Raw genomic sequence first — 16,443 nt, forward strand, 5'->3', positions numbered from 1 at the left:
TGTAATTCAAATTGTAATCTGCCAATATTTTTAAATTAATATATAGAACAACTAAATTTAACAAATGTCTGTCTGTTGGTCGATATTTTTGGTTCTGAGACATTTATACATCATGTTTTTAAATGTGGCTGAAATCTATGCTGTTTCAGTTGTATGTTGGTTTTTTGTAGATCATATCACCCTCTTTCAGAGCTTTATCCCGGAAGAAAAAGAAGACTTATTCTTAAATGCGTTGGAAGTTTTTTTTTAAAAAAAAACTCTGTAATGTTAGAACACTATATGATGGTGATATAATAACATGTTGATCTTTAAAAATAGCCATCTACATTTTTATGTGTAAATAATATAAACCCTGGTACATTATATTAATAACAAATCAATATATTCCAAAGGTCTATATCATCGCGCCTTAGGAATGTAGTACCAAAAAATGATGAATTCTTTGACACAGGAGCTGCTATTATAGAATAATAACCCAAAATATAAATCCAATATGTGATAATAAAATATAACCACAAATAATAGCGCTCACAGAATATAATCAATAATATATATATAAATGTATATAAATAATAATAATTATAATAATTAGAGATGAGCGAATCGAACTTGGCGAAGTGGAATTCGTTCCGAATATTAGGAAAAATTCGTGGAATTCGTTTCGAATATTAGGAAAAATTTTTCCAAAAATGGCGGCGACATGTGTGGCGACGGAGCGGGGATCTCTGGGAAGGCGCGCAGACAAGGCGCGCTGACCCATAATGCATTCATTCATGACATGTGATCGCATAAGCCAATCAGCAGCCAGCCAGCCAGCACTGTGTAATGGTGGAGCTATAAATTGCGGCCATCTTACAATTCTCCATTTGCCTCCGGTCATTCAAGAGAGACAGACCTCTCTGTATTAGGGACAGAGTTAGGGCCACAGATACTTTAGGGACACAGAATCGTTACTTAGGGACACAGAATTGTTACTCAGGGACACAGAATTCTTACTCAGGGACACAGAACTGTTACTCAGGGACACAGAATTGTTACTCAGGGACAGACACAGAATTGTTACTGAGGGACACAGAATTGTTACTGAGGGACACAGAATTGTTACTGAGGGACACAGAATTGTTACTCAGGGACACAGAACTGTTACTCAGGGACACAGAACTGTTACTCAGGGACACAGAACTGTTACAAAGGGAAACAGAACTGTTACTGAGGGACACAGAACTGTTACTCAGGGACAGACACAGAATTGTTACTGAGGGACACAGAATTGTTACTGAGGGACACAGAATTGTTACTCAGGGACAGACACAGAATTGTTACTGAGGGACACAGAATTGTTACTGAGGGACACAGAACTGTTACTCAGGGACACAGAACTGTTACTCAGGGACACAGAATTGTTACTGAGGGACAGACACAGAATTGTTACTGAGGGACACAGAATTGTTACTGAGGGACACAGAATTGTTACTGAGGGACAGACACGGAATTGTTACTGAGGGACACAGAATTGTTACTGAGGGACACAGAATTGTTACTGAGGGACACAGAATTGTTACTGAGGGACACAGAATTGTTACTCAGGGACACAGAACTGTTACTCAGGGACACAGAATTGTTACTCAGGGACACAGAACTGTTACTCAGGGACACAGAATTGTTACTCAGGGACAGACACAGAATTGTTACTGAGGGACACAGAATTGTTACTGAGGGACACAGAATTGTTACTGAGGGACACAGAATTGTTACTCAGGGACAGACACAGAATTGTTACTGAGGGACACAGAATTGTTACTGAGGGACACAGAATTGTTACTCAGGGACACAGAATTGTTACTCAGGGACACAGAACTGTTACTCAGGGACACAGAATTGTTACTCAGGGACAGACACAGAATTGTTACTGAGGGACACAGAATTGTTACTGAGGGACACAGAATTGTTACTGAGGGACACAGAATTGTTACTCAGGGACAGACACAGAATTGTTACTGAGGGACACAGAATTGTTACTGAGGGACACAGAATTGTTACTCAGGGACACAGAATTGTTACTCAGGGACACACACAGAATTGTTACTGAGGGACACAGAATTGTTACTGAGGGACACAGAATTGTTACTCAGGGACACAGAATTGTTACTCAGGGACACAGAATTGATACTCAAGGACACAGAACTGTTACTCAGGGACACAGAATTGTTACTCAGGGACAGACACAGAATTGTTACTGAGGGACACAGAATTGTTACTGAGGGACACAGAATTGTTACTCAGGGACAGACACAGAATTGTTACTGAGGGATGCAGAATTGTTACTGAGGGACGCAGAATTGTTACTGAGGGACACAGAATTGTTACTGAGGGACACAGAATTGTTACTGAGGGACACAGAATTGTTACTCAGGGACAGACACAGAATTGTTACTGAGGGACACAGAATTGTTACTGAGGGACACAGAATTGTTACTGAGGGACACAGAATTGTTACTCAGGGACACAGAACTGTTACTCAGGGACACAGAATTGTTACTCAGGGACACAGAACTGTTACTCAGGGACACAGAATTGTTACTTAGGGACACAGAACTGTTACTCAGGGACACAGAATTGTTACTCAGGGACAGACACAGAATTGTTACTGAGGGACACAGAATTGTTACTGAGGGACACAGAATTGTTACTGAGGGACACAGAATTGTTACTCAGGGACAGACACAGAATTGTTACTGAGGGACACAGAATTGTTACTGAGGGACACAGAATTGTTACTCAGGGACAGACACAGAATTGTTACTGAGGGACACAGAATTGTTACTCAGGGACACTATATTGTTACTCAGGGACACAGAACTGTTACTCAGGGACACAGAATTGTTACTCAGGGACACAGAACTGTTACTCAGGGACACAGAATTGTTACTCAGGGACAGACACAGAATTGTTACTGAGGGACACAGAATTGTTACTGAGGGACACAGAATTGTTACTCAGGGACAGACACAGAATTGTTACTGAGGGACACAGAATTGTTACTGAGGGACACAGAATTGTTACTGAGGGACACAGAATTGTTACTGAGGGACACAGAATTGTTACTCAGGGACACAGAACTGTTACTCAGGGACACAGAATTGTTACTCAGGGACACAGAACTGTTACTCAGGGACACAGAATTGTTACTCAGGGAAAGACAGAATTGTTACTGAGGGACACAGAATTGTTACTGAGGGACACAGAATTGTTACTCAGGGACAGACACAGAATTGTAACTGAGGGACACAGAATTGTTACTGAGGGACACAGAATTGTTACTGAGGGACACAGAATTGTTTCTCAGGGACACAGAATTGTTACTCAGGGACACAGAACTGTTACTCAGGGACACAGAATTGTTACTCAGGGACACAGAACTGTTACTCAGGGACACAGAAATGTTACTCAGGGACACAGAACTGTTACTCAGGGACACAGAATTGTTACTCAGGGACAGACACAGAATTGTTACTGAGGGACACAGAATTGTTACTGAGGGACACAGAATTGTTACTCAGGGACAGACACAGAATTGTTACTGAGGGACACAGAATTGTTACTCAGGGACAGACACAGAATTGTTACTGAGGGACACAGAATTGTTACTGAGGGACACAGAATTGTTACTCAGGGACACTGTGAGGGACCGCCGAGCGGCACCACTAGCACTCCACCGGTCAGGCGTGCCCAGAGCGCGGAATCTAAGCCCCAGGGTACTTGTTCACCAGGGCCCCTGATGGTGGGGATGGACTTGTAGTACCCTGAGACCAGGTCGCCTCTACTGAGCACACCTGTCAGTGGTAGGGGTGTCCGCCAGGGGTTCCAACCAGGGAGAGCCAAATGTGAGGAGGTCGGGTGACCCTGATGGGATGGATGGATGGATGGCTGAGCAAGTGCGTAGTCAGACAGGCCGAGTCGGTAATGTAGAGGACGGTAAGGTACAAGGGAGCAGGCAGAGAATCGTCGGGTCACACGCCAGGTCAGCAACAGGAGGTCAGATCTACAGAGGGGCATCCAGGGAGAGAGGTCAGGCAAGCAAGGGTCTGGGCAGGAGAAATCAGCAAGGTCAAGAGCAATCCGGGTCAATAACTTACAGGATACAGGTTCACAGGATCAGGAATGCAGGTAAGACCAGAAGGCAACGAAATGACAGCTCAGGGACCTTTAAATATCCCGCCCTGCGCTGCCATTGGTGCCCAGCGGGCGGCCGCGGCTTCTACTGCGCATGCGCGAACTCGAACGCCGCGGCCGGCCCGGACCTAGTGCCCGTGTACTGGGAGGAGCAGTGCGCCTGCGCCGGGACCATCGAGGGACGGATCGCGGGGATCCCTGACATTGCCCCCCCCCTACGGGCAACCTCCGGATGCCCACCCGATCTCTCCACCACGGGTGATCACAAAGAAACCTCCGGACAAGCCTAGGTGCATGGACATTATGGGCTGGTTCCCACGAATTGTCCTCAGGGCCGTAGCCCTTCCACTTGATGAGAAATTGGGTCTGGCCCCCCCTTCGACGGCACTTCAAGATTGCCTCCACCTCGAATTCCTCTTCCTCTTCAACTGTTACGGCCTCCGGGGGCCTGGATTCCCGTTCCGGGAAGGCATCAGGGACTACCGGTTTCAACAGGGACACGTGGAAGACAGGGTGGATCTTGAGTGTGTCAGGGAGAACAAGTTCATAGGCCACCTCATTGACCATCCGTTTGATGCAAAAAGGGCCTATGAATTTAGGTCCCAACTTCTTTGACGGGCAAAGCATCCTCAAGTTTGACGTAGCCAGCCAAACCTTCTCTCCGGGCTGCAACACCAGGTTCCCTCTTCGCTTCCTATTGAAAGCCCTCTTGTAGTTTTCTTGGGCTTGACGGATGGCTTCCTGTAATTTCTTATTGTTGGAGGTGAAGAAGGTCAGTGCATCCTGCGTCGCTGGAATCGGGCATTCCGGGACCAAGTCCGGGAGGAAGACCGGATGAAACCCATAGTTGGCGAAGAACGGGGACTGCCCAGTTGCTGAATGGCAAGCGTTGTTGTACGCGAATTCTGCCAAAGGGAGGAGTGGCGCCCAGTCGTCCTGAGAGAATGATGTGTAGCATCGCAGGTATTGCTCCAGGGTCTGATTGGTCCTCTCGGTCTGGCCATTGGTCTGAGGGTGAAATGCCGAGGAAAGAGACAGCTTGATATCCAGGGCTTTGCACAGCGCCCTCCAAAACCGCGAGGTAAACTGCACCCCTCGGTCCGAGACGATGTCTTCGGGAACCCCATGCAGTCTAACGATCTCTCGAATAAAGACTTGTGCCGTCTCGGCTGCAGATGGAGTCTTCCGTAAAGGGATGAAATGGGCCATCTTGGATAAGCGGTCCACAACCACGAGAATTGCTGTGTGGTCCAGCGAAGGAGGGAGCTCGACTATGAAGTCCATGGAGATTCTCTGCCAGGGCCGTTCAGGGATGGGCAATGGACGTAGCAGGCCCCATGCCTTGTTCCTTGAAGGCTTGTTCCGCTGGCAGATGGCACAGGAGCCCACGTAGATCTTACAATCCTTGGCCATGTCCGGCCACCAGAAGGAACGCCGGAGAAGTTCCAGGGTCTTGACTGGTCCAAAATGTCCTGCCAGTGGGTGGTCATGGCAATGTCCCAAGACTAAGGTTCGGGCATCCTCTGGCACCACAATCCGGTCCTCCCTCCATAGGAGTCCCTCCTTGTTCTGGAGGGGGGCCCCATCGGAGGTAGACATTGCTGTGGACGCCCTCAGGATCTCGGAGCGAAGGTTTGTCTGAAGGGCCAAGAAATTCCCTGCCGGAAGAATAGTGTCGGGCACTGGGATCTCCTTGGTGTCCTCATACATGCGCGACAATGCGTCAGGCTTCGTGTTTTTCGAGCCGGGCCTGTATGTGATGTGGAACTGGAACCTCGAGAAAAACAATGCCCATCTTGCTTGTCGTGGGCGTAGACGTTTGACCGTCCTCAGATATTCCAGGTTCTTGTGGTCCGTGAATATCAGGATGGGATGGGAGGCACCTTCCAGCAGGTACCTCCATTCCTCTAAAGCGGTTTTGATAGCCAGTAGCTCGCGATCCCCAATGTCATAGTTCCTCTCCGCCGGGGTAAGTTTCCGTGAAAAGAATGCTACTGGGTGAAGTAATTCCTTGGCGCCCTTCCGCTGGGAAAGGATGGAGCCAACCGCGTTTTCAGATGCATCTACTTCTAAGATGTAGGGCAGGGAGGCGTCGGGATGACCCAGAATGGGTGCCGAGGTAAATAACCTTTTTAGTGCCTCAAAGGCTTCCTGTGCCTCGGGCGTCCATCTGAATCGCGTCCCAAGCTTAGTTAATTGAGTGATAGGGGAGACCAGACCCGAGAAGTTCTTGATGAACTTCCGGTAGAAATTTGCGAACCCAATAAAACGTTGGACACTTCTCCTGTCCGTGGGTTCAGGCCAATCTAGGATCGCTGAGACCTTCTGAGGGTCCATTGCGACCCCCGTGGTGGAGATAATCAGACCCAGGAATGTAACGCTAGCCTGTTCAAAGCAGCATTTCTCTGCTTTAGCGTACAACCCGTGCTGCCGCAACCGCCCCAACACCTTTGTTACATGTACCCTGTGCTCCCCCAGGGAGGATGAGAAAATCAAAATGTCGTCTAAGTAGACGATGACAAAGATGTCCAGGAAGTCCCTAAAGATGTCGTTTACAAAGTGCTGGAAGGTGGCTGGCGCATTGCATAACCCGAAAGGCATGACCAGGTATTCAAAATGGCCGAATCGGGTGCGGAAGGCCGTCTTCCACTCATCCCCCTCCCTTATGCGAACCAAATTGTAGGCTCCCCTTAAGTCCAACTTGGTAAATACTACCGCAGCCTTTAAGCTCTGGAACAATTCAGGCACCAGAGGTAATGGGTAACGATTTTTAATGGTGACCCTATTCAGCTCCCGATAGTCAATGCATGGCCTCAAAGTCTTGTCCTTCTTTTCTACAAAGAAGATCCCTGCACCTGCTGGGGAAGTGGAGGGACGGATGAATCCCTTACGGAGGCTATCCTCAATATAATCCTTCAGGGCCCCTAATTCCAGCTCAGAAAGGGGAAAAATTCGTCCGAACGGGATTTCAGAACCGGGCAACAGATCAATCGGACAGTCATATGGGCGGTGGGGGGGTAGAGCATCTGCTCCCCGTTCACTGAACACGTCAAGGAACTTGTGATAGGCTGCAGGAACCACTTGTTTCAGGCTGTCATCCCCTTCAGAGCACAGAAGAACCTGGGGGACCCCCGGGCCCGAAGTTCGACACAGTTCCCGACAATATGGGGAAGGGAACGAGACAACCCCAGTTTCCCAGTCAATTTGGGGGTTATGGGCCCGCAACCAAGGGAGCCCCAGAATGACTGGGAAAAGGGGTGATGCAATAGCATCCAGGCGGAGGAGTTCCCGGAGCTGACCGGCAATGGAAGTCATAATGGAAGGGGTCTCCTGGTTGACTACTCCTGACTTTATCCGGGAACCATCAGCTAAAAAGATATGAAACCCCTTCTCCTTTGGGCGGAGGGGAATACCCTGCTGGTGAGCAAAATTGATATCCACAAAACAGCTGCATGCCCCCGAATCAACTATGGCCGACACCTCCACGGTCCTTTCGGAAAGCTGAAAGGAGAGGGGAACAACTAAGTACTGGGACGGGGTCATATCGCCAACAGATAAAGAAGATGAAGTGAACTTACTCAGTTTCTGCGGGCAGGAACGCACCATGTGACCAGCTTCGCCGCAGTACAGGCACAGATTCTGGGAGCGTCTGCGCTGGCGTTCCTCAGGCGATAGTTTAGGCCGAGCCAGGCCTAGCTGCATGGATTCGGGGGCATCTTCAGCCGGCAGGTTCTGGATGCTTGGCCTAGTATGTTGACCGGATCCCTGAAATGACCCCCAGGGATTTCCGCGACCCTGACCAGACCTCTCCAATCTGCGCTCCCGTAGCCTACGGTCAATTTTAATAGTGAGTGCAATCAAGTCCTCTAATATCTCGGGCACCTCTACCCGGGTGAGCTCGTCTTTCAGAGCCTCAGATAGGCCCATACGAAACTGGTGTAAAAGGGCGAACTCGTTCCAACGAGTGTCACCCATCCAGCGCCTAAAGTCAGAGGCGTATTCCTCAGCCGTCCGCCGACCTTGTCGGAGTGCGTATAACGTGGCCTCGGCCGAGGCCGCCCGTTGTGGGTCATCATATAAGATGGCCATAGCGTTAAAGAAGCTGTCGACCGAAACCAGGTGAGGGTCATTGTTTCCCCTTAGTCGGTGGGCCCAGTCTTGGGGTTCACCCTGCAGCAGGGAGACAACAAACCCCACTTTCACTGACTCTGTCAAAAAGGTCCGTGGCTGTAGTTCAAAAAAGAGCAGACAAGAGTCACGAAATGACCGAAAACGTGTGCGATCCCCATGGAAGCGCTCGGGTAAGGGTACTCGGGGTTCCGCCATAGGGAGTGATGTGGGAGGCCCAGGAGCCGGCTCGTGGGCTGCTGCGACTGGAGGTGCAGGAGCCGGGGCCTGTGAAACAGGAACAGATATGGTGCAGGCCTGAAACCGATTCTCGATCTGCAGACATCTGTCCTGTAATGTGTTTACAGCTTGCGTCAGGGTAGACAGGTGCCTGCACACCTCGTCCAACGGGGTGAGTCCTCCTCGAGGCTCAGTCATGGCCTTCTGGTACTGTGAGGGACCGCCGAGCGGCACCACTAGCACTCCACCGGTCAGGCGTGCCCAGAGCGCGGAATCTAAGCCCCAGGGTACTTGTTCACCAGGGCCCCTGATGGTGGGGATGGACTTGTAGTACCCTGAGACCAGGTCGCCTCTACTGAGCACACCTGTCAGTGGTAGGGGTGTCCGCCAGGGGTTCCAACCAGGGAGAGCCAAATGTGAGGAGGTCGGGTGACCCTGATGGGATGGATGGATGGATGGCTGAGCAAGTGCGTAGTCAGACAGGCCGAGTCGGTAATGTAGAGGACGGTAAGGTACAAGGGAGCAGGCAGAGAATCGTTGGGTCACACGCCAGGTCAGCAACAGGAGGTCAGATCTACAGAGGGGCATCCAGGGAGAGAGGTCAGGCAAGCAAGGGTCTGGGCAGGAGAAATCAGCAAGGTCAAGAGCAATCCGGGTCAATAACTTACAGGATACAGGTTCACAGGATCAGGAATGCAGGTAAGACCAGAAGGCAACGAAATGACAGCTCAGGGACCTTTAAATATCCCGCCCTGCGCTGCCATTGGTGCCCAGCGGGCGGCCGCGGCTTCTACTGCGCATGCGCGAACTCGAACGCCGCGGCCGGCCCGGACCTAGTGCCCGTGTACTGGGAGGAGCAGTGCGCCTGCGCCGGGACCATCGAGGGACGGATCGCGGAGATCCCTGACAGACACAGAATTGTTACTCAGGGACACAGAATTGTTACTCAGGGACACAGAACTGTTACTCAGGGACACAGAATTGTTACTCAGGGACACAGAACTGTTACTCAGAGACACAGAATTGTTACTCAGGGACAGACACAGAATTGTTACTGAGGGACACAGAATTGTTACTGAGGGACACAGAATTGTTACTGAGGGACACAGAATTGTTACTCAGGGACAGACACAGAATTGTTACTGAGGGACACAGAATTGTTACTGAGGGACACAGAATTGTTACTCAGGGACACAGAATTGTTACTCAGGGACAAAGAATTGTTACTGAGGGACACAGAACTGTTACTCAGGGACACAGAATTGTTACTCAGGGACAGACACAGAACTGTTACTCAGGGACACAGAATCATTACTCAGGGACACAGAATCGTTGAATTAAAGAGTATGTCAGACAACACGCAGAGGAGTGTCAGAGGAGGCCATGTTTTAGGAGCAAGCAGACGTGGCAGCAGAGGAAGGGGTCGAGGCAGCACTAGTCGCAGCCAGAGGCCAGTGCTCCCGGTGTCATCCAGCGGTCGTGTCTCCACCGACAACCCTGCCGTCATCGATTGGTTGGCTCGGTCGTCTTCCTCTTCCCAGGTCACCTCTGACACCTACAGCCAACGGTCGGTGGGTACGTCAGAAACAACCGTTAGTTGGCATGGCCCGGGAGCAAGCCCACTGAAATCACGTGTCCTCTACCTGCCCCTGTCCTTTGGTGTTCCCTCACCAAGCGAAGTATCGCATGCTGTGGGCTCAGCCCCACTGTACAGTGAGGAAGAGCTAACAGAGGGCGGTCAGGAACGGGGGGAGACATCTGCCTCTTCAGCAGCCAGGCGAAGAAGTACTGGCGAGGAGAGTGGCTCGGTAGCTGGTCTAGAGACAGGTCTGTCTCCTGACCCACATGCAGCCGAGGGGGCTAGTAGTGAGGCGGAGACCCTAATTGATGATGATGAGGCTGATCGCACTTGGCAGCCTCGTCGTCATCAGGCTATTGCTTCCGCATCATCAGGAGAAGAGGGTGCCAGCTTGGCAGCGAGGAAAACAGTCGGTGGGTTGCCCAGGAGGCAGCAGGGTCGCAGCAGTGTCAGTGGAGGCAAACGGCCACGGAGTAGAGCACCAGCTCCACTGCAGCCTACCACCATGGCCAGTAGTGGTGCCGGTGTGCACGGAGGAAGTAGCAGTCAGCCAGTGAGGAGTAGCGGGGGCAAAGTTTCCTATTCGGCGGTGTGGCAATTTTTCGTCAAGCCGCCCGAGGAAGTAAACGTAGCCGTATGTCGACTATGTGGCCAGAAAGTCAAGCGTGGCCAGGGGGCCCATGTTGGGACTACAGCGTTGCGTCATCATATGCAGCGTCGCCATTCGGTGGCCTGGGAAAACCGTGATAAAGATACGGCGGTTCTGCCTGCCCCCGCTCCATCACCCGCTCCGTTACTTGCTCCGTCACCCGACGTCAATCGCCCTCTATCAGCCAGTCAAGGCTCCAACACCTCTGCTGAGGGGAGTTGTCGCTCGTTGGCATCTTCCGCTCGTTCAGATGCTCCTTCTCCTGCTACTCCTCTTCACGGATTCCGTCAGCAGTCTTTCTTGGAATCCGTTTCCAAGAGACAACAGTTTGCGAGCACGCACCCGACGGTGCAGAAGCTGAACGTCCTCCTGTCCAAGTTGCTGGTGCTGCAGTCCCTCCCTTTCCAAGTGGTGGACTCAGCACCTTTCCGAGAAATGATGGCTTGTGCGGCGCCGCGGTGGAGAGTGCCAAGCCGGCATTTCTTCGCCAAAAAGGCAGTGCCAGCCCTGCATTCACATGTAGAAGAGATGGTGGGCCAGTCTTTGAGCATGTCGGTCTCTGCCAAAGTGCACGGCAGCGCCGACGTGTGGAGCTGTAACTACGGTCAGGGACAGTACATGTCATTTACAGCCCACTGGGTGAACGTGGTGCCGGCACAGCCGCACCAGCAACTTGGACAGGTCACGCTGCTTTTGCCTCCACGTTTGCACATCCTTGGTCCAGCAAAGATGTCCGCCTCTACCACCTCTTCTTCCGCCGTGTCCTCAGCCGCCACCCCCGTGCCAAGTCCCATTACCCGACCGGCATATCACATGTGCAGGGCGCAACGCTGTCACGCTGTGCTGCACCTGGTATGCCTTGGCGAACGTAGTCACACAGGGGAGGAACTTCTTAATGTAATGAACAGAGAAATCGACAGATGGCTGTCTCCGTGCAAACTGAAAATCGGAACCATGTTGACCGACAACGGAAAGAGCATGGTGTCTGCTCTGCGTCAAGGAAGGTTGTGCCAAGCGCCATGCATGGCTCACGTGTTCAATCTGGTTGTCAAGCGGTTCCTAAAATCCACCATCCCACTGCAAGACATCCTTAAAATGTCACGTAAACTTTGCATGCATTTCAGCCATTCCTACATCGCAAAGCACACCCTCCTTGAGCTGCAGCGGCAGAACGGAATTCCACAGCATCGCCTGATCTGCGACGTTGCAACAAGGTGGAATTCAACCCTACATATGTTAGACCGCCTTTACGAACAGCGAAAGGCCATCACCGATTTCCTGATGTTACAAGCGGATAAAGGTACTCCCCTGTGTAACTTAGATGTCAGCCATTGGCAGCTCATGCGTGACACCTGCCGCTTGCTCAGGCCCTTTGAGGAGGCCACGCTATTCGTGAGTCGGCAGGACTATGGGATGAACGACGTCATTCCTCTGTTGCACGTCCTGGAACAAATGCTGTTAACAATGGCTGGTCAGGGTGCGGTAGACGTGGCGCACAGATCTCAACGCCACATGACCCCTGTGGGGGCAGGACAGGAAGAAGAGGAGGAGGTAGAGGAGGACATTGGTGCTCAGGAATTATTGAGTGAAATGGGTGGTTTTTCCACTCAGCGGACAGGAGTGGAGGAGCAGGAGCATCTGGTAGAGGAGGAGGAGGAGGAGACAGAGGACCCAGACGCACCGTGGCAGTATGCTGTGGAGATGGAGGCAGGGAGTCCCTCGCATTCCTTGGCACAAATGGCCCATAGCATGCTCGGTTGCTTGCGTAGCGACAGCCGAATAATAACCATCAGACAGAGGGATGACTTTTGGCTGTCCACCTTGTTGGACCCTCGCTACCGTTCAAAAATGGTGGCCTTTTTCACACCTGCTGAGAGGGAGGCCAAAATAACGTACTATAAAAACCACCTATGTAGTCAGTTGGTCTCTGCCTTTCTGCGCCAACGTCCATCCTCAGACACTGTGGGCCCTGTGTGCTCGCGTTCCGCTGCCATGGCAGCAGGGGAGGGGTGGGGTGGTAGGAGCAGTGGCAGCTCCACCAGCAGCGGCTGCCTCAGTCTGCAGTCGATGATGAGTAGCTTTCTTCACCAGCGCAGTGAGGAAACTACTAACCAGCCGCATCAGCATCAGGTGGACCTGGAGCAGGAGCTCAAACAACAGGCTTGGGCCTACTTGGACAGCACCCTGCCAACCGAGGTAGACAATCCCCTTGACTACTGGGCAACGAAACTTGACCTTTGGCCCCAACTAGCTGAATTTGCCCTTGAAAGGCTGTCATGCCCGGCCAGTAGCGTGGCATCGGAGCGCGTGTTTAGTGCGGCAGGAGGTATTGCAACTCCGCGGAGGACACGACTGTCCACCCAAAGTGTGGAGAGACTCACGTTTGTGAAAATGAATCAGGCGTGGATTAGTCTGGATTTCAAACCACCAGTTCCTGACACAACTGACTAAATCCGCCATGAATCATGCCCCAAACATGTTATTATTTTTAACATAGGCCTCTGTATGGCCTTCAATTTAAGCTGCTTACGCTTCGCCACTCTGCCATGGGCCCCTGTACCGCCTCCTCTTGCTGCTGCCAGGTCCAGAGTGTCTCATGGGTCCCTGTATGGCCTCCCATTGCTGCTGTCTCCATCGCCACACTCTGCCATGTGCCACTTTCAGGTCTCCTCACACTGCTGGTGGGTTCCATTTTGTCATAGGATGCTGGCAGATTACGGGCCTCCCATTGCTGCTGCCAGGCCCGTAATCTGCCATGGGCCCCTGTACCGCCTCCTCATGCTGCTGCCAGGCCCGTAATCTGTCATGGGTCCCTGTACGGCCTCCCATTGCTGCTGTCTCCATCGCCACACTCTGCCATGTGCCACTTTCAGGTCTCCTCACACTGCTGGTGGGTTCCATTTTGTCATTGGGTGCTGGTAGATTACGGGCCTCCCATTGCTGCTGCCAGGCCCGTAATCTGTCATGGGCCCCTGTACCGCCTCCTCATGCTGCTGCCAGGTCCAGAGTGTGTCATGGGTCCCTGTACGGCCTCCCATTGCTGTTGTCTCCATCGCCACACTCTGCCATGTGCCACTTTCAGGTCTCCTCACACTGCTGGTGGGTTCCATTTTGTCATAGGGTGCTGGCAGATTACGGGCCTCCCATTGCTGCTGCCAGGCCCGTAATCTGCCATGGGCCCCCGTACCGCCTCCTCATGCTGCTGCCAGGTCCAGAGTGTCTCATGGGTCCCTGTACGGCCTCCCATTGCTGCTGTCTCCATCGCCACACTCTGCCATGTGCCACTTTCAGGTCTCCTCACACTGCTGGTGGGTTCCATTTTGTCATAGGGTGCTGGCAGATTACAGGCCTCCCATTGCTGCTGCCAGGCCCGTAATCTGCCATGGGCCCCCGTACCGCCTCCTCATGCTGCTGCCAGGTCCAGAGTGTCTCATGGGTCCCTGTACGGCCTCCCATTGCTGCTGTCTCCATCGCCACACTCTGCCATGTGCCACTTTCAGGTCTCCTCACACTGCTGGTGGGTTCCATTTTGTCATAGGGTGCTGTATGGCCTCCCATTGCTGCTGCCTCCACCGCCACACTGTGGCTCCACACTCTGGTTTTGGCCCCGTGACTGCCCAAATGAGTGAAGTGTGCGGTGATTCTAAGATCGACGGCACTCATCTGCATGTCTTACTGACTGACAGTATTATTTCTCTTCCCCAGCAGACTCCAAGGGCATTTAAATTAAAGGTACAGTGTTCTGCACTAATATAAAGGCTCTCTGAAGCCTAGAAACACCCTTTTTATAAGTTAAATTCGCAGCGAATATATTCGCATCGAATCAAATTTATTCCTCGAATTCGCCGAATCAGCCGAATCGAATTTTTGAATACTTCGCTCATCTCTAATAATAATATTACTCCACGACCACAACAAAAATATGTGAAAACAAATTAATTAAATTAAATTACATTAAATAATGGATCCTCATTAAAGTCCATTCAATAAAGTCCACATATCATGTATATGATCTTCAATCAAATGAAGTTTTAGAATCTTTGCTTTCACCAATAAATATTCCAGTGCTCAACGCCCCATCAAAGTGCAAACTCGCCAGATGCTGGTGAAATACCAGCATATCTTTCATAAACTCAGTAGGTGTAATACACTAAATACTCACATATTTTTTATGCCTTCTATTTTATATGCTTGTTACCGAATAAAGATTGATCTTAATCTTTTAGTTTACAAATAAATGCCTTTTAAGTCCCAAAAGTTGTTTTTTTTTCTTGTAAAAGTCATATATGCTAGGAATGTTGGCATGTATCAGGGATACCTCATGTTCTTCTTTCTAATGTTCATTTTAACAAAAAAATTATTATGTGTACATTTGAAAGTATTTTAGGCATTTTATTTACTTGTACAAGTCTCCCTTGTGTAGCAACCTGTAGATGAATCCTAGGACTCGATGGAAGCCTGGTTGAGAAACCCTGTTTCATATTATTTCCCTTCAATCCTTCCCCATGCAACCACATAAAAGTTAGGTAGGGAGCAGGGGCGGACTGACCATTTGGGCATTCGGGCACTGCCCGAGGGCCCAGGGTCAGTAGGGGGCCCCATGAGATGCCCCTTACCTTTATATAGGCTTTTTTGGGTGTGGTTTGAGTGTGGATAAGGACACAGGGGCCCCATGATCCCCTATTGCCCAGGGGCCCCATGAGTTGTCAGTCCGCCCCTGATAGGGAGGTGATAAGAGGAGAAGAGAATGCTGTGCATTTACCTGAAATTCTTTTAGGTTAGTGACAATTATATTACATTTGTGACAGTTTTTTTTCAGGTAGGGTCAATTAGACTTTTTAATTTTTAAGTTTCAATTTATAAAACGTATAAAATCAAAAATATGAAACTGTTCTAGTATCCCTTTAGGGAGCCCTGTAATAGTATAGCATACAAATTAAAAAACTATAAGATGTACAAGAGATAAAGATGTACAGTTCGATTTCATGTGATTACCTGGATCCTCCTCAGGGAATTGGTCACAGTTTTACTTTCGTTGTCTTTCTTCAGTGAAAATAAGACAAAGGCATTGCCGGAAACTGTTTTTCCATATGTATAGCTGAATGTAAAATCAGATTAGTGTTACTGTTAAAAAAAAAATCTAATTTTTTTTGTAACAAATTCTGAAAAAATATATGGTCTGTTTTTTGGCACAAGAAAAAGTCCAAGGTAGTGAAAGTATATAGTTACATAGTTAGTCTAGCTAAAAAAAAGACAAAAGTTCATCCAGTTCAACAATTAAAAAAAAAAAAAAAAGTTCTAATCCTATACCCACAGTTGATCCAGAGGAAGGCAAAAAAAACAGCAAAGCATGATTCAATTTGCTCCTGCAGGGAAGAAATTCCCTCCTGATCTCCTGAGAGGCAATTGGATATTCCCTGGATCAACTTTACTTATAAATCTTAGTATCCAGTCAGGGGTGGACTGACAACTCATGGGGCCCCTGGGCAATAGGGGATCATGGGGCCCCTGTGTCCTTGCCAAAACTCAAAAAAGCCTATGAAAAAGGTACCAGGGGCATCTCATAGGGCCCCTACTGACCCCGGGCCCTTGGGCAGTGCCCGAGTTTCCAAATGGTCAGTCCGCCCCTGTATCCAGTTATATTCTGCGTATCCAAGAAATAATCCAGGACTTTTTTAAAGCAATCCACTGAGCT

The 16,443-nt window shown here is 50.2% G+C and overlaps 1 protein-coding gene across 1 annotated transcript in view; it reads right to left on the reverse strand.

Annotated features, from left to right (window-relative positions):
* LOC149453933 (venom factor-like) overlaps positions 1-16,443 on the reverse strand; it is a 374,515-nt gene that overhangs the window by 292,619 nt on the left and 65,453 nt on the right. The window contains exon 8 of the mRNA XM_089687988.1: positions 15,744-15,846. Coding sequence (XP_089544114.1) covers positions 15,744-15,846 — 103 coding nt within the window. The remainder of the gene's footprint in view (positions 1-15,743; positions 15,847-16,443) is intronic.

This window comes from Staurois parvus, unplaced genomic scaffold, assembly GCF_062004578.1.
Source record: "Staurois parvus isolate SC_StPar_1 unplaced genomic scaffold, SC_StPar_1.0 ptg000444l, whole genome shotgun sequence".
NCBI classification, from domain to species: domain Eukaryota; kingdom Metazoa; phylum Chordata; class Amphibia; order Anura; family Ranidae; genus Staurois; species Staurois parvus.